At 38.6% G+C, this 18,459-nt stretch overlaps 1 protein-coding gene across 6 annotated transcripts in view; it reads left to right on the forward strand.

Moving 5' to 3' along the window:
* CUL2 (cullin 2) overlaps nucleotides 1-18,348 on the forward strand; it is a 131,437-nt gene extending 113,089 nt beyond the window's left edge. For 3 of the 6 annotated variants that reach the window (XM_010600265.3, XM_003420707.3, XM_064285096.1), the window contains 4 exons: nucleotides 950-1,152; nucleotides 9,423-9,524; nucleotides 11,114-11,230; nucleotides 12,425-18,337. In XM_010600265.3, coding sequence (XP_010598567.1) covers nucleotides 950-1,152; nucleotides 9,423-9,524; nucleotides 11,114-11,230; nucleotides 12,425-12,556 — 554 coding nt within the window. In that variant the 3' untranslated portion in view covers nucleotides 12,557-18,337. Of the gene's footprint in view, nucleotides 1-949; nucleotides 1,153-9,422; nucleotides 9,525-10,219; nucleotides 11,078-11,113; nucleotides 11,231-12,424 lie in introns of those variants that run through there. The other 3 variants (XM_023539772.2, XM_064285098.1, XM_064285097.1) reach the window with 3 other exon arrangements.
* The last annotated feature ends 111 nt before the right edge of the window (nucleotides 18,349-18,459 follow it).

Below are 18,459 nucleotides of genomic sequence, written 5' to 3' on the forward strand. Positions count from 1 at the left end.
AAGTGAGTGTGGGGATGGGGGGGAGGGTGATACTAAAATGGTAAATTGACTTCTATCCTTTAAAATCTTTAATTACATAATCAAGAAAAGAGCATAAAATCTTGGTCAAAGTTACTAATTATCACTAACAGGGAAAATGTAGCCTCTGGAGTAGTTCATGTGAAATGCAGGTCCATTGATTTAAGGTGTAGAACCTTAAAGTCAAATCTCACGGTGAATTAGTTTATGATCCATTAAAAAGTCAAAGAATGCTGGCTAATTTGTGTGTATGTGTCTGCTATAATCACTAAACCAGCTTTATACTTAGGAATCAGTTCTTTGATTTGCACCATTTATTTATTTCACTTAGAGACTACAGAGTGTGTAAATAGTTTGTCATACTGTTTGTTACAAGCTCTTGCGTGTGACACTGTCCTGCTGCTGTCTCCCCAGGATGCTGTAGAACTGTAGTGTGTAAATACGCTTACAGACCTCAGCCTGCTTGAACCTGAGCTGCCTGTGGTTAAACCAGGTGCAGAGAGCACTGAGGCTGTTGGTGGGGTCAGGCCATCCTTCCTCCTTTGTCTTGTCTGTCCATCTCTCCTCCTCCCTCCGCCTCCTTTTACTGTCCCTCCCCCCAAGTGTTTGCCCTCCTAGTAATATTTAAGGACATTGTTTAAACCCACAGGAAAAGGTTATGGTAGCTTAACCCTGATGAATACTGCATGCTCAAAACGGATAATCTTCCTCTCCACCCACAAGGGCTGGGGGCGGGGTAGGGAGTTGGTGGGGAGACTGGCAGCAAAAGAAGGAAGTAACTACATTGCTAGCAGAAATGCTGACGATTTAATAAGTCCCCACTTCCCTCTTGCAGGAGAAAATATCTGAAATACATAATGATTACTCAAGTAATTTTGAAATGTTTCTTTGAATGTTGAGTTGACTGTCGTAATTTTTGTTTTAATTGTAGGTGAAGTTAAAATGAACTATTTGGGCAAACCATATGTAGCCATGGTCACAACATACCAAATGGCAGTTCTCCTTGCCTTTAACAACAGTGAGACCGTCAGCTACAAAGAGCTTCAAGACAGCACCCAGATGAATGAAAAGGAGCTGACAAAAACCATCAAATCTTTACTTGATGTAAAAATGATTAACCATGATTCAGAAAAGGTATGTGGCAATATTTCAAGGAATTTACGCATTCATAGGATATTCAGAGTTTTAAAAGATTATAATTGCTAATGCTCTGTGAACTTTGGAAGATGCTTGAATCAGCTGCATTAATCTACTGCAAGCTGTTTATAGCTCTGAGTTTGAGGAATCAGAGAGAATGCCCTGGAACGCATCTGTGTATATGCCTTTAAAAATTATCAAAGAATGGTCATTGGAGGGTTCTGGTGAATTGAGGTTTTAAAACTAGCCTATCATAAATCTTTTTTGTTTCTCCCATGTGTTTAAAACACTTGATGTCTATTCCAGTTTTGACTCGACGTGTGTCAAGAGTAGACCTATGTATGCTCCATAGGGTTTTCAGTGGCTGGCTTTTCAGAAGTACACCGCCAGGCCTTTTTTCTGAACTGCACCTGGACGGACTCAAACCTCCAACTTTTTGGCTAACAGCCGAGTACATTAACCATTTGTATACTCATGGACTCCTCCATGTGTTTAGTTAATATAAAATCACATGGTTCCGTAATAGTAAATGCCAGCCTGTTGAGTTTATAAGCAGGTTTAAACTTCTCGTATGTCTTCTAAAATATAATAATTATATCTTTTTGTAGTCATACTTAAATAATTCCATCCCAAGCACTCTCAAGTTCCTTCGTTTCAGGACTCAAATAACTACGATGTATATTTTAATATCTATCCTGAGAATTGCAAGCCAATAGTATATATTGTTTATAAATTTTTTTCCCTAATAACAAGTATTTGTTTTTTTAATAGCATATTCTAATGTTTATGTGTCTAACAAAGCAACAGATGAGGGTTAAATATCCTACCTCCAATTATTGGGCCTGTAAGAAAAATTCTTGTAAATATAATAGAGATGTTATTTTGGTGAAATGAAGAGCCTACAACTTATCACTTTGTTTTGCTGATATCCCTAAGGTTATGGTGGTATTTTGTAGCCTCTAATTAAATCGCTATAAGTGGCATATATTCTGTAACTGAAGCAGTGTTGTTTTTACTTTTGAGAAATGATTCTTATTTTTCTGACCTCAGAATCTTCACACAATATTAAATTCTCTAGTACGTTAGTGCTTAACAGGTTTTTATTTTTTCTAAAACATTTTATTTTGGCTGCCCAGAAATTTACAAATTAAATATAGGTTGCTTCCTTGCACAATAAGCATTGCATTATGAAATCTGCCAAGTGTTTTTTCTTTTTTTTTTATTGTACTTTAGATGAAGGTTTATAGAAAAACTAACTAACTTCTCATTAAACAGTTAGTACACATATTGTTTTATGACATTGGTTAACAACCCTCCAACATGTCAACACTCTCCCTTCTCGACCTTGAGTTCCCTGTTGCCAGCTTTCCTGTCCCCTCCTGCCTTTTAGTCCTTGCCCCTGGGCTGGTGTGCCCTTAAGTCTTGTTTTGTTTTATGGGCCTGTCTAATCTTTGGCTAAAGGGTGACCCTCAGGGGTGACTTTATTACTGAGCTAAAAGAGTGTCCAGAGGCCATACTCTAGGGGTTTCTTCACTGTCTGTCAAGCCAGTAAGTCTGGTCTTTTTTTGTGAGTTCGAAGACTGTTCTACATTTTTCTTCACCTCTGTCCAGGGCCCTCTGTTGTGATCTCTGTCAGAGCAGTCAGTGGTGGTAGCCAGGCACCATCTAGTACTGGAATCAGTCTGGTGGAGACTATGGTAGCTATGGTCCATTGGGCTAATCTTTCCCTTGTGTCTTTAGTTTTCTTAATTCTCCCTTGTTCCTGAGGGGTGTGACCAGTGGAGTATCTTAGATGGCCACTTACAGGCTTTTAGGACCCCAGATGCTACTCACCAAAGTAGAATTTAGAACGTTTTCTTTATAAACTATGTTATGCCAGTTGAGCTAAATGTTCCCCGAGACCATGGTCCCCACGGTCCAGTAATTCGGTCCCTCAGGGAGTTTGGATGTGTCTATGGAGCTTCCATGACCTTGCCTTGTACAAGTTGTTCTGGCTTCCCCAGTATTACATACTGTCTAAGCCTTCACCAAAGTTACCACTTATCTATTGTCTGTTTGAAACCCAGGTGGCGTAGTGGTTAAGTGCTACATCTGCTAATCAAAGGGTCAGCAGTTCGAATCCACCAGGTGCTCCTTGGAAGCTCTATGGGGCAGTTCTACTCTGTTCTATAGGGTCTCTTTGAGTCGGAATCGACTCAACGGCACTGGGTTTGGTTTTTTTGTTTTTTTTTTTTTTTGGTATTGTTTCTTTAGTGTTTTTCCATCCCCACCCCTCCCCTCCCTAAACCGTCAAAGATGGTCTCTTTTCATACGTAAACCTTTTCATGTGTTTTTAAAGTAGTGGTCTCATACAATATTTGATTTATTTCACTCAGCGTAATGCCCTCCAGATTCATCCATGTTGGGAAATGCTTCGCAGATTCATCATTGTTTTTCATTGCTACTCCATTGTATAAATTTACCATAGTTTGTTTATCCATTCATCTGTTGATGGGCATCTAGGTTGTTTCCATCTTTTTGCTGTTGTGAACAATACTGCGGTGAACATGGGTGTGCATATGTCGATTTGTGTGATGGCTCTTATTTTTCTAGGCTATATTTCTTGGAGTGGGATTGCTGGATCATATGGTATTTCTATTTCTAACTTTCTAAGGAAGTGCCATATCGTTTTCCAATATGATTGTATCATTTTGCATTCCCACCAACAGAGCATAAGAGTTCCAATCTCCCTGCAGCCTCTCCAACATTTGTTATTTCCTGTTTTTTTTTTTATTTGTGCCAGTAATGCCAGGGTGAGATGGTATCTTGTGGTTTGATTTGCATTTCTCTAATGGCTAGTGATTTCGAGTATTTCCTCAGGCGTCTGTTCATTTCCTTTGCCCATTTTTTTATTGGATTATTTGTCTTTTTGTTGTAGAGGTGTTAAATTTTCCCATAGATTTTAGAGATTAGATCTTCGTCTGATCTGTAATAGCCAAAAGTTTTTTTCCCAGTCTATAGCAAAGTCGTCTGATGAGCACAAGTGTTCAATGTTTAGAAGATCCGTTATCTGGAGTTTGTGTGTTTTTAGTTACAGTTTGTATCCTGTAAATCCTGTGTATTAGGGCCTGTAGCATTGATCCTGTTTTTTCTTTTATGATCTTTATAGTTTATGGTTTGATACATAGGTCTTTGATCCATTTGAATTAGTTTTTGTGTATGGTGTAAGGTGTGGGTCCTGTTTCATTTTTTTGCATATGGAAATCCAGTTTTGCCAGCACCATTTGTTAAAGACTGTCTTTTCCCTGTTTGATGGGCTTTGGGCCCTTGTCGAAGATCAGGTAACCATAGGTGGATGGACTTATATCTGGGTTCTCAATTCTGTTCCATTGGTCAATGTTTCTGTCATTGTACCAGTACTAGGCTGATTTGATTACCACGGTTGTATAGTAGGCTTGAGGTCAGGTAGGTAGTTTAATTCCTCTTATTTCAGTAGTGCTTTACTTATTCAGAGCCTCTTCTGTTTCCATATAAAGTTAATGATTAGTTTTTCCATCTCTTTAAAGAATGTCGTTGGTGTTTGGATTGAGATTTCATTATATTTGTAGATTGCTTTGGGTAGAATTGTCATTTTCACAGTGTTGAGTCTTCCTGTCAATAAGCATGGTATGTTTTTCTATTTCTGTAGATCTCTTTTGGTTTCTTTCAGTAATGTTTATTTTGTATAGGTCTTTTATGTCCCTCATTGGATTTATTCCTAAATATTTTATTTGGGGTGGGGGGGTGCTATTATAAATGGTATTGTTTTCCTGATTTCCTTTTTGTCATTCTCCTTGTTGGCATATAGGAATCGAACTGATTTTTGTATGTTTATCTTGTATTGTGCAACTCTGCTGAATCTATTAGTTCCAGTAGTTTTTTTTTGGAGTCTTTTGGGCTTTCTATGTATAGTATGATAGTATCATAGCATCTGCAGATAGGGACAGTTTTACTCTTCATTACCAATTTGGATGCGCTTCATTTCATATTCTTGCCTTATTGCTTCAGCTAGGATTTCCAGCACAATGTTAAATAGCAGTGGTGATAAAGGGCATCCTTGTCTTGATCCTGTTCTCAAGGGAAATGTTTTCAGCCTCTCTCCATTAAGAATGATGTTGGCTGTTGATTTTGTATAAAAAAAAAACAAAAACCAAACCCACTGCTGTCGAGTCGATTCCGACTCATAGTGACCCTATAGAACAGAGTAGAACTGCACGATAGAGTTTCCAAGGAGCACCTGGCGGAATCGAACTGCTGACCTCTTGATTAGCAGCCGTAGCACTTAACCACTGTGCCACCATAGATGCCGTTTATTATGTTGACAAATTTCCCTTCCATACCTATTGAGAGTTATCAAGAAAGGGCGTTGGACTTTGTCAAATGCCTTTTCTGCGACGATTGAGATGATTGTGTGGTTCTTTTTATTTATGTGGTGGATTACGTTAATTGATTTTCTAATGTTGAACCATCCTTGCATATCTGGTATGAATCCTACTTGGTCGTGGCATATTATTTTTCTGATATGGTGCTGAATTCTGTTGGCTAGAATTTTGTTGAGAATTTTTGTGTCTATATTCATGAGAGATATTGGTCTGTAATTTTTTTTGTGGTGTCTTTTCCTGGTTTTGGTAACAGGGTTATGCTGGCTTCATAGAATGAATTCGGAGCCATTGCCTCCTTTTCTGTGTTCTGAAATAGTTTGAGTAGTACTGGTATAAGCTCTTCTGAATGTTTGGTAGAGTTTTCCAGTGAAGCCATCTGGGCCAAGGCCTTTTTTGGGGGGGGGGAGGGATTTTTTAAATTACCTTTTCAGTCTCTTCTCTTGTAATGGGCCTATTCAGATTTTCAACATCATTTTGTGTTAAGTTTGGGTAGGTAGTGTGTGTTTCTAGAAATTTGTCCATTTCCTCTAGGTTTTCAAATTTGTTGGAATATATCTTCTCATAATACTCTCTTATGATCCTTTTTATTTCATTTGGGACTGTTGTAATGTCCCCGATTTCATTCCTTATTTGGGTTATTTGCGTCCTCCTGTTTTTATTTTGTCAATTTGGCCAGTGGTTTGTTGATGATCCTTTCAAAGAACCAGCTTTTGGTTTTGTTAATTCTTTCTTTAGTTTTTATATTCTCTATTTCATTTATTTCTGCTCTGATCTTTATTATTTCCTTCTTTGTTGGTAATTTTTTTCTTTCAAGGTTTTATATATGTCATCCCATTGCCTTCTTGCTGCATGGTTTCTGCTGAGTAATCAGAGTTTAGTCTTATTGTTTCCTCTCTGTATGTGACTTTTCGTTTTTCTTGAGCTACTCTCAGGATTCTTTGTCTTTGCTTTCAGCAAGTGTGATTATAATATGCCTTGGTGATTTTCTTTTGGGGCCTATCCTATGTGGGGTTTGTTGAGCTTCTTGGATGGTCAGCTTTTCATGTTTGATATTAGGGCAGTTTTCTGTCAGCAGTTCTTCAGTGATCCTCTCTGTGTTTTCTGTTTTCTCCTCCTGTTCTGGAACTCAGATCATTCACAGATTTTTGCTTTCGATTGTATCCCACGTCATTCTCAGGGTTTCTTCATTTTCATTCTTTTTTCTGATTTTTCCTCGAACAAAGTGGTATCCAGGTATTTGTCTTCAGCTTTGCTGATTCTGTCTTCCATTGTTTCAGACTTGCTCCTCAGCCCTTCTGTGACACTGTCCATTTCTGAAATCTTGTTGTTTATCTTTTGGATTTCTAATTGTTTTTGTATGACTTCTTATTGTGAATTTATTTTGGCCGTTTGTTTCTGTATTATTGGCTGCATTCTTCCATGATTTTGTCTGTGTTTTCCATGATTTTGTCTGCCTTTTCCATGAATTCATCTATTTTTTCCTCATTTTTTTCTGCTTTTCTCTTCAACTCTTGGATAGCTCTGAATATTAGAGATTTGAATTCCCTATCAGGTAGTTCCAGTGGCTTTTCTTCTACTGGAAAGTCATCTGGTGTTTTATTTGAACCATCGGATCCTGCTTTTTAATATATTTTGATATCGTCTGCTGCCTTGGGACATTCAGTATTTATTTTCATCCTTTATTGATTGTAGATTTGTTAGTTTTGTCCTGCTTTTTATTTGATTATGTCTGAGCAGGTGGGGCTGTGCATTCTGTTGTTTGCTTGTCTGTGGACACAATACTTTTCTTCTCCTTGTCCAATGGGCAGGGCTAGTCACTCAGGTTTGGTCCAGCTGAAGAGGAGGGAGTGGGTTGGATTGTTTGTGTCACATACTAGGGCCAACAGGGTGGGCTGGTGGGCAGTGCAGGTCAGGTTTCGGTAGGCCATGCCTGTGCTACTTGGGGGTGCGATGTTCGGCACACGGTGCAAATAAGCAGGAGGGAGGGGGGCGGTTGTGATGTGTGGAGCTACGTTGGATATGTGAAAGAAGATTGAGAGGAGAGAGAAACAGAAGGCAAAAAAAAAAAAAAATACTGAGGGAGTCAGCTGTTGGAATGGAGAGACAAAAAATGGAGCAATGAAGAGAAACAAAAAGGAAAAAAAATGCCCATTGGGATCCCACCTGTGTGACCAGGGAAGTGGCTCCCACCTTGGGGCACAGCCTGTCTAGAAGGGGTGGAGATGGCATACAGCACCAGGTATTTAGGAGACAAGAATAGAAGGAATGTAGAGAAATGAGAAACTACGAAAAGATTAAATAAATAAATAAATAAATAGGAAAAATGTCTCCAGGGGTTCCACCAATGCCGCTGTGCAGTCCGGTAAAGTGGCTCCTGAGCCACAAAGTACAGCTTCCTAGAAGGGGTAGAGATGGCAGACAGCACCAGGTATTCAGGAGACAGGAAAGGAAGGTAAGTAGAGAGAGACGAGAAACCGAAAAATGAAGAAAAACAAAAAGGAAAAAAGAAATGAAAAGAGTCCCCAGGGATCCCCAACAGTGTCGTTGTGGTGCAGACCAGGGAAGCAGTTCCCCAGCTGAGCAGCACTTCACAGCCTGTCAAGAAGAAGCAGAGATGGCTAACAGAGCCAGGTGTTTGAGAGGAAGGAGGGAGAGGATGTGAGAGACAGGGAAGAAACCAAAAGAAGTCTAAAAAAGCAACACTAGCAGCAAAGAAATGGCGTTGAAGGAGCCAGCCAGCGTGGGCGGGGAGAATTCAAGCAGCACAGAGCTGGCACCTCCTGGCCTAGTGACCATGGCCCACTGGGCAGTGGTGGAGGCTGAGCAGGGGGTAGAAGGGTAGAGGTGGTAAAGGGTGTGTTGCTGGTTACCAGATGCTGTGTCTCCTGCTGGGAACCCTGTGAAGGTGATCTTCCATACTCCCTGTCCTCCACTCTCCAACAGGAGTCCAAGATGGTCAATCTATGCTGCATTAGTTGATAAGGGACCTCTGCTCCGTATCTCTCCTCGCTCTCTGTTCTCTCTCGGTTTCTTATTCCAGTTGGTGCTTGGTTGAGTTTTTTATCTCTTCATTTGATGCGTAGGGTTCCAGTATTGACATTTCTGTTTTACTTAGTTTTTCAGGTCTTTGTTGTAGAGGGATGACGTGGTGCTTCTGTCTATAGCGCCGTGTTGGCTCTGCCTCTTCCCAGTGCTTCTTGATTCTGCTTATGGGGAAGTTCCACTATATGATATGAATGGCTTTCTTACGCCTGGTAGAGAAGTTGTGATTCTAAAAATCAGCTTAATAACTTGGACTTGAGAAAAGGTCACTGGCTTCTCTTCACAAAGTGAATAGAACACGGGCTGAAGGGTAAAACCTCTCGGAATCACCCCTGTGTCAGGGTGAAAGGGTGCTTGTGTGCTCTGGAAAAAGAACTTTCATCTATAATCAGGTGGTATTTTATTGCAACATTAAAAAAAATGTAGCTGTCCAGTTTTTCAAAAAGGAGGGTGATGGAAAAATTATGAGCCTTGGTATTTCATAAAATTAAAATGTTAATTTCTGCTTGTTTAATCCAATGAGCTTGACTCTTTTGTTTTATCTCAAAGGTAATGTATACAGTAGTTGGACCAGAAAAAAAGCTTATTCCTAAAATCCAAACTGACTGAAACTCCAGCAAATGTAAAATTAGAAAAGAATAGTTTTTGCCTATTTGTTTGACAGTAAACAGTTGTTTGTCTCTTAAATTAAATCTTTATAATGTGATAATTATGAGAGTTTAGGTTTTTTTATTCAGTCATTTAATTTCATTGTATATTGTTGGCAGCAAGCTCTTATGTAATGATTTTATTTTTTATAAAGCTCTGGGTTTTTTTTAAATATAGGAAGACATCGATGTAGAATCATCATTTTCATTAAATATGAACTTCAGCAGTAAAAGAACAAAATTTAAAATTACTACATCGATGCAAAAAGACACACCACAGGCAAGTGCTTTTAAATGTCATTTCTCTTGAAAATATTTAGGTGTTGTATTTTGTAAGTGGTAACATTGAGATAATGTAAACATTGCGCTCCAAAATTAATAATATGGTAATACATGTTTTCTGGTTTATCCTTTGCATTTACTAGCCTAATATAAACAAAAGTCCCTCCTAGTGTTTCAGTTTTTAAAAGAAGTAGCAATGAATATCTAAGGCAAAAGGTGTAGCAGAATCACATTTGATCTTAAACTGTATTAAAATGTGTAGCTTTGCTTTGCATTCTCTCCAAAGAGTCTCACCTTGAGAAGTAATACAATCTCCCCTCCCCCCTTTTTTCCGTTTATTGTTGATGTTAGTTACTGTTGAGTTGATTGCAACTCCTTCCACCCATGTGTGCAAAGTAGAACTGCTCCATGGGGTCTTTAGGGCTGTGACTTTCAGACGTTTCAGAAGCAGATTGCCAGGCCTGTCTTCTGAGGCACCTCTGAGAGAGTTTGAACTGTCAACCCTTGTGACTAGTAGTTGAGTGCTTAACTGTTCGTGCTACCCAGGAACTCTTTTCATTTACAGAATAAGAGAAATTTTTACAGCCAGTTTATTTCAGAGAAAGGCAGGCATGTAGAAAAATGCTTTTCAAACTTTAATGTGCAAATGAATCACCTGGGGATCTTATTAAAATGCACATTCTGATTTACTAGGTCTGGAGTGGGGCCCAAGACTCTGCATTTCAAACAAACTGCCAGATGAGCCACAGTTTGAGTAATGAACCTAAGCTGCTGATGGTTGTTTTAAATCAGCAGTGAGCATTGCTTTGTCCTGGGATAAACTATTCCTATCACTTAAGTTTCCTGATGGCTTCCTATGTGCTACCTTGTCCTTGGGCTCGTTGTAGGATATGAAGGTATATAATATGTTAGGTCCTCTCTCAGAAACTTACTGCCCTGTGGGGGAGACAAACAATTAATTGCCATTAAATATGAACCCTAAATTGGTCACGGTTTTATTTTTTTCCAGGCTACTGAATAACAACTTGTAATACATGAGTTGTATTTTACCTTTTACAAGCTGTCTTGAGACCCCTATTATGTGGCATCACTTCCTTGCATGCCTTGTTTCTACTGTGTTTCTTTGAGTTCTACGGAGATGAGCCTTTGTGGCCACCCTTCCTGGCTTTCCTACTTGACCAGACAGGACCCTTCACAACATTGCCCTTTGCAGCTTGATACAGTATGCCCTTGTGGCCAATTACTGCTCTTGCTACAACCTTACCTCAGAGCATTGTGGCGTAGAGTCTATCATCATTGATAGGACAGTGATCTGGAAAATTACTGTTTTATCATTTCAATCCTAGTTTATTCTGTATTTATATTAACAGTACAGTTAACTTTTCTCTAATAACCTTCCAACTTTAACCCTAGAAATTATATGTAACCCTCTGTAGATGATGTTTTGTGATATTGGGCACAATATAACTGGATAATTTGATGCTGGGTATTAACTGAGACTTATTTGAACTCACTGATAAAATGAATTATAAACAAGTTGAGTGACTTACTCTCTGATTTGCTAATCTTTGTTTTCCTGTAAAACAGGAAATGGAGCAGACTAGGAGTGCTGTAGATGAGGACCGGAAAATGTATCTCCAGGCTGCTATAGTTCGTATCATGAAAGCGCGAAAAGTGCTTCGGCATAATGCCCTTATTCAAGAGGTAAAGGGGACAGGTGTCTTTAAGACTGCTTGGGGTAGTGCACTTACCGGTGTGTGGATTAGCTTTGTTAATTTTCTTAAATGATGATGCAGAAATAATATGACCTGCATATAGCATAAAGAAATGCTTCATTACTTAATGAGGACAGTACTCACTTAAAATTTTAGTATTAAATTCCAGTTTACTTTGGCTTAAATTTAGAAATCTAAAACTTGCCATTTCATTGAAACTTTTGTCCAGTTATTGAAGAAAATTGACCACATCAAATATTTATTCATTCCATAAATATACGCGGACCAAACCCGTTGTCATCAGTTCCGACTCACAGCTACCCTATAGGACAGAGTAGGACTGGCCCATAGAGTTTCCAAGGAGTGCCTGATGATTCAAACTGCTGACCTCCTGGTTAGCAGCCATAGCTCTTCACCACTACACCGGCAAGGTTTCCGTAAATATACAAGTATCTGCCACATGATGGGTTACTATTCTGATCACTCGGGGTATATATAATACAGGGCAAAATAAGACAGTGTTCCTGTCCTTTTGGACTTTACAGCCTAATGGGGGAGAAATACATTATTGAAATGATATGCAAATAAATGTAAAGTTATATTAACATTTACTGCAAAAAAAGTATACAGCACTATGAGAACATACATAGAAGACCTGACTTGGGGTTTGTTAGGGAAAGTTTTCTCGAGAAATTGTGATTGGAGCTGAGAGCTGAACGTAAAGTAGAGGTTAAGTGGAAGCTTGGGGGGTGGGTGTATAAGTATTTAGGTAGATTAATTAGTTTACAGCTTCATTTAACTATACATGAATATTACTAGATTGTGCTGTATCTGTGTTCCACATTTTAATTCCTTCATAACAAAGGTTAAGCTTCTTCCTTACTTTGCATAGATTATTTTTAGACATCATGTCCAAATTGTCTCACTGTTCCTCTCCTTCTGTGCACTCACTGCCCTGCTCAATTTTAAAGTTTAATGTTGTCCGTGGTACTCACTTATTTGCTGTATCATGTCCATCCATTTAGATGATTTTGTTGAGTTAACGTAATTTTATTGTTATTTCAAGTATCTCTTCCTGGGTAGATTTGGTTTGTTGAAAGTTCTTTTCTAGCTGATTGATAGAAGTAATTATGTGTGGGTGATTTATTAGCAGCAGTTTGACCTCCATTTCTCTCTCACACAGGTGATTAGCCAGTCAAGAGCTAGGTTTAACCCAAGTATCAGCATGATTAAGAAGTGTATTGAAGTTCTGATAGACAAACAGTACATTGAACGCAGCCAGGCGTCAGCAGATGAATACAGTTACGTAGCGTGATGTTGCGCCTCCTGCACATGGGTGTAAGAAGACCGTTGCCATCACCATTTGGTGTGTTCCTGTGGGAAGAAGCAGGCCTGTGCCTCCATAATTTGGTCATTTGGCAGCCCCTGTTTTTCTGCTGTTTACAACATCACCAGTGCCACGTCATGAGCGTCAAGGAAAATGCCTATAGATATTTCAAGCTCATGTCATTGTGACATTTCTTAAAACTATTAAAAGAATGAGTGAAGCATTGCTGAAATGTGGAAATTTGGTTGGGTACCATGCTTTTTCTCCCTTCACGTTTGCAGTTGATGTGGTTTTTTTTTTTTTTTTTTTTAATGTATCTTAAAGGACATAAAATAAAAAAACCTAAATATTGTAATATGACAGATAACCTAATAATTGTATCTACATTAAAATGACAAACATGATATTGCTGCTTGTCAAATAAAAAGAAATAAAGAAATAGTATGCTTTTTTTATGTGGATGGAATGTCAGGTTGGCTATGAAATTCTGTATGTAAATGTTGGTGAGTCATCAAACAGGTCATGGCAGCTTTAGTTGCCTTTTTGTCTGAATGGTTTAATTCACTTGTACTGCTTCTTAAATCCTACATGAAAAATGTCTAGATTATTGTTCCTGAATGTATAACAAAATACATTCGGTGTAAAGAATGCTTTATTTTTTATGGATTAGAACTGCATTGGATATGACCGTCTGAATATTGAGGATTTAATTCCATCAAGAGTTTCTGGTGATGTGCTATGTACACAAAGTATGGGGAATATGTGACAACCTCAGGTCTGGCATAGAAAGAGCTTTTCAGTCAACAGCCGTCTTCTGTTTTTATAATACGTTAATTCTAATTACAGCTTAATACCCTGGCTCTATTGTCTTGCCTTTTACCTTTCCTTGAGCCATAGGAGATCCTGTGATACCAGTTGTGTTCCTTTCATACTCTCTCTCCCTGCTATTCCCCTCATGCCCTTCCTTCTTTGACACTTCAGAGTCTAGATGCAGTCATATGTCACAGGTGTGTTTAGCAATACATAGCCTATATATTTTTGTATCTGCATAGTACATGACACTAGAAGCCACTTATATAGAGACATGAAATTCCATCATTTTGTTATATATATCGACAGCAGTATAAGATAGCCCAAAACCAAACCTATTACCGTCGAGTTGATTCTGAGTCATAGAGACCCTATAGGACAGAGTAGTACTACCCCATTGTATTTCCAAGGCCGTAATCTTTACAGAAGCAGACTGCCACATCTTTCTCCCACAGAGTGGCTAGTGGGTTTGAACCTCCAAACAGATGAGCTCTTAACCACTGCATCACCAGGGCTGCTTTTAGTATTAGGATACTTTGGTCTATTGTCATGTTATTTGTCTACCCACCCCCTACATACACACTTTTTTTTTTTTTAAGGTTTTACATTATTTAGTATATCCCAAATTCTTTCACTTGTAATACTTCAATTTGTATGTCTAACAGATACCAAACCTGTTGCTGTCGAGTCGATTCCGACTCATACAGATAAGGCCTTTAAAAAAAGTGATAATAACCACAATGGCATTATCAACACCTAACAAAAAGCCAAATGTCCACCCACAGGTATGGTATTTAGCTTATTATCTAAATAAACAATAATTACATAATATCCTCTAGTACACACTTAATATTCAAATGTTGCTTATTGTTGCAAAAAAAATGGCTTTTATAGTTGGGTTTGTTTGATTGCACTTTTTCTAACTGGCGTCTCTTACGTGTTTTAAAAATCTGAGCTTTTAATGATTTAAACACTGTATTTCTCATTTTACCTTTCTTCCTAGAAAAAATAATGACAAACTATATAAGAGTATTGTACATTCACTGTCAAAAAACAAACCCTTGTTTTGATAACTTGATAAAATTTTCCAAATTGATTTTTTTTCTTAAATATTTATAAGTGTTAAATTAAGTCTTGTCCTGGTATCTAATGTCAAGAAAATATACTGAAAATTGGACACAATATTGTGCTGAGGTATGTAGTAATGACTGACATGATTTTCTTCACATCTTTCCCCCATTTTACCAGAGGTGAAACGTAAGGCATGCTTGTGAATGAAGACGTTAAAGAGGCCAGACACACTTAAGGAAGTCACCATCCAGAAAAGGGGCAATGTTTAGAATCCATTTTAGCACATACCTTCGTCTTGAGGAGAATGAAGGGAAAGAGTTACAGTCTTATCATTTGGCCAAGGCAATCAGAGCAGCTGAGTGGGTAGTACCAGAGCACAGAGCTCAGAGTAACTAGCTGGAACGCCCTTGTCATGCAGTACCAAGAGCATGGGTGACTAGATTCAGAAAACAGCGGGAAAGGTTTTCTATGCTGTCTTTGAAAACAAAGATAATGTGAGCAAAAATCTCAAAACTTTTGAAAATGATTAACAATGGGGTAGTTAACATGTGTAAGTCAGTGATGTATTTTACAGCCAGACAACACACAGCTTTGAACACTATTCTTTCCCTTGGAAACCAAGTATTTTAAATGATACTGTAGGTGTGGATTTATACTAGGGTTTCATCCAGTTTTTTATGGTAATTTGCTTTAATATGAACAAAAAATAGATACTTCGGGATTTGTGTTTTGTTTATTATGCGATTGTACAAATTATGCTGCAGTGCTAGAAAGCTGTTCATCTTTTTAATCTTTACTGAGTGCAGGCTATGTGACAGGTACATCATTGTGTTATTTTGTTTAATCTTCAGACAGTCCTATTAGGTAGACAGTGTTTATCTTTCATAGATGAGGAAGCTTAATGAAGAAACTTTTCCAGGAGTCATTGCTGTCAATTGCAAAAGCTGAATTTAAATTTAAATATTAGTCAAAACTGTGGACCTAATAAGTGTGTGTGTAGATAAATAGATAGGTGTTGTAATTGTTAGGTGCCCTCCAGTTTTCTTCAGTTGGTTCTGGCTCATACCAGCCCTGTCTACAACAGAACGAAACACTGCCCAGTCCTGCACCATCCACACAATAGTTGTTATGCTTGAACCCGTTGTTGCAGCCACCTTGTCGGTGCACCTCATTGAGTGGCTGCCTTTTTCGCTGACCTTCTGATTTACCAAGCATGATGTCCTTCTCCAGGCACTAGTCCCTCCTGATAATATGCCCAAAGTATGTGAAATGAAGCCTTTCCATCCTTGCTTCTAACGAGCATTCTGACTACACTTCTTCCAAGAGAGATTGTTCTTGCAGTCCGTGGTATATTTAATGTTCGTTGTCCACACCATAATTCAAAGGTGTCAATTTTTCGGTCTTCATTATTCACTGTCGAGCTTCTGCGTGCATACAAAGCGATTGAAAACTCTGTGGCTTGGGCCAGGTGCACCTTAGTCCTCAAAGTGATATCTCTGCTTTTCAACACTTTAAAGAAGTCTTTCGAACTTTCTTAATGCAATGCACCATTTGATTTGACTGCTGCTTCCATGGCTGTTGATTGTGGATCCAAGTAAAATGAAATCCTTGACAACTTCAATATTTTCTCCATTTATCAGAATGTTGCTTATTGGTCCAGTTGTGAGGATTTTTGTTTTATGTTGAGGTGCAATCCATACTGAAGGCTGTGGTCTTTGATCTTCATCAGCAAGTGCTTCAAGTCCTCTTCACTTTCAGCAAGCAGGGTTGTATCATCTGCATGTCATAGGTTATTGATGAGTCTTCCTCCAATCCTGATGCCCCGTTCTTCATATAGTCCAGCTTCTCGGATTGCTTGCTCAGCATACAGATTGAATAAGTACAGTGAAAAGATACCACGCTGATGCACACCTTTCCTGTCTTTAAACCTCACAGTATCCTTTTGTTCTGTTGGAATGACTGCCTCTTGGTCTTTGTACAGGTTCTTCAGGAGTACAATTAAGTGTTCTGGAATTCCCATTCTTTGCAATGTTATCCATAATTTGTTATGACCCGTACAGTCTAATGCCTTGCCTAGTCAATAAGCCACGGGTAAACAATCTTTCTGGTATTCTCTGCTTTTAGCCAAGATCCATCTGACATCAGCAATGATGTCCCTCATTCCACGTCCTTTTCTGAGTCCAGGTTGAATTCCTGGCAGTTCCCTGTCAATGTGCTGCTGCAACTGTTTCTGAATTATCTTCAGCAAAATTTAACTTGTGTGTGATATTAATGATATTGTTTGGTAATTTCTGCATTCTCTTGGTGTAGACACAAGTATGGATCTCTTCCAGTCTGACGGCCAGGTAGCTGTCTTCCTAATTTCCTGGCATAGATGAGTGAGCACCTCCAGCGCTTCATCCGTTTGTTGAAACATCTCAGTTGTTATCCTGTCAGTTCCTGGAGCCTTGTTTTTTGCCAGTGCCTTCAGCGCGGCCTGCACTTCTTCCTTCAGTACCATCAGCTCTTGGTCATATGCTGCCTCCTGAAACCAACATTGAGCAATTCTTTTTGGTACCGTTACTCTGTGTATTCATCCCACCTATTGATGCTTTCTGTGTTGCTCAGTACTTTCCTTGTAGAATACTGCAATATTGCAACTGGATGTTTGAATTTTTTCAGTTCTTTCAGCTTGGAAAATGCTGAGTGTATTCTTCCTTTTTGGTTTTCTAACTCCAGGTCTTTGCACATTTCATTCTAATATAGAATAGCTTCTAAGGCAGATAGAAATAACTTCATTTTATGCATAAAGTACAGTGTCTCTGACTTTTCAGGATAAGACTTTGTTTCTGGTTAAATTATCTGATAATAAAACACTTCATATTTTAGTTTCTTTAAGATATTTAGAATATTGTAAGTTTACGTGGCTAAGGGACTTGGCTCACAGCTAATTCATGGCAAAGGATATTTGTGAGTTTAACATTCACACCTACAACTATAGAACATTTATTTCACAGTGTAATACTTAGCAAATCTTTATTTTAAAATATTTTGAGCTGTATAGTGTAGCAATGGATAATTTATTCCGCTCTTAAGTTTTGGTTATTAGGACAAAGTCTTGGTTGAACAAAGGCAAGGTAAAGATGTGAGTTTTTAAAATATTAGTCCTAAGGACTGTTTTGTGTGGGCCAGAGCTACATGAGCGCGATCTAATACGATGAGACCTACTGGGTGAGGATTCTTGCGTTGATGAAGCTTATCTAAGGCCAGAGCAATTAATCCTTATGTGAGATGTACAACCCCATAAAAAAAAAAAAAACCCATAGCCAGCATTAATTCAAGGTAGGATTTGCTGATGGGGAGACCTGACCATTTGCCTACGCGATGGCTGTGCTAACCAGGAAATTCTGTAAGGTTTTCCTTCCCACCCCCATTCACAACTCAGGTAATTCCTCTTCCTTTCTTCGCCTAGCAAGCGTTGGTGCCGGTGTGTTATGCTGGGCACAAGAGCTGCACTGATGAGCAAAAAAGATGTGAGTCCACAAGCTTTTAGTCTTGTAGCAATCAGTCACGAATACGCCGTTACAAATGTGGTAAGTGCTTATGAAGGAAAATGCTGGGAACTATGAGGAAGATTGCATAAAAGAAGTTTAAAGGACAAAGAGAAGGAAGGTCGTTGAGAGTATTTGAAACAGAAGTTAACAGCAAAGATCTTCAGGTGAGAAGCAGCAGCCGGAATCTACGGTCTTGGCGTGGCTAAATTATGTAAATTTTAAGGGGGGGGGTGTGATTTTTGTGACATTTGCATTAAAAAAATAATTGACGGTAATGTTTTAAGTACATGAATACTGATTTTATTATGCTTTATAGTGTACATGTTACATGTGAGTATATACACCATATTTTTTACACAAATAATGTGTGCCTTCTGCATTTGTGGGGGGAGGGCACAGCCAGCCAAACAAATGCAGAAGGAGCATTTTGTTTCCATAAAATATATGGGATATGTGTACATATAATTTTTAAATTTA

This window comes from Loxodonta africana, chromosome 4 (assembly GCF_030014295.1).
Source record: "Loxodonta africana isolate mLoxAfr1 chromosome 4, mLoxAfr1.hap2, whole genome shotgun sequence".
In the NCBI taxonomy this organism is placed as follows: domain Eukaryota; kingdom Metazoa; phylum Chordata; class Mammalia; order Proboscidea; family Elephantidae; genus Loxodonta; species Loxodonta africana.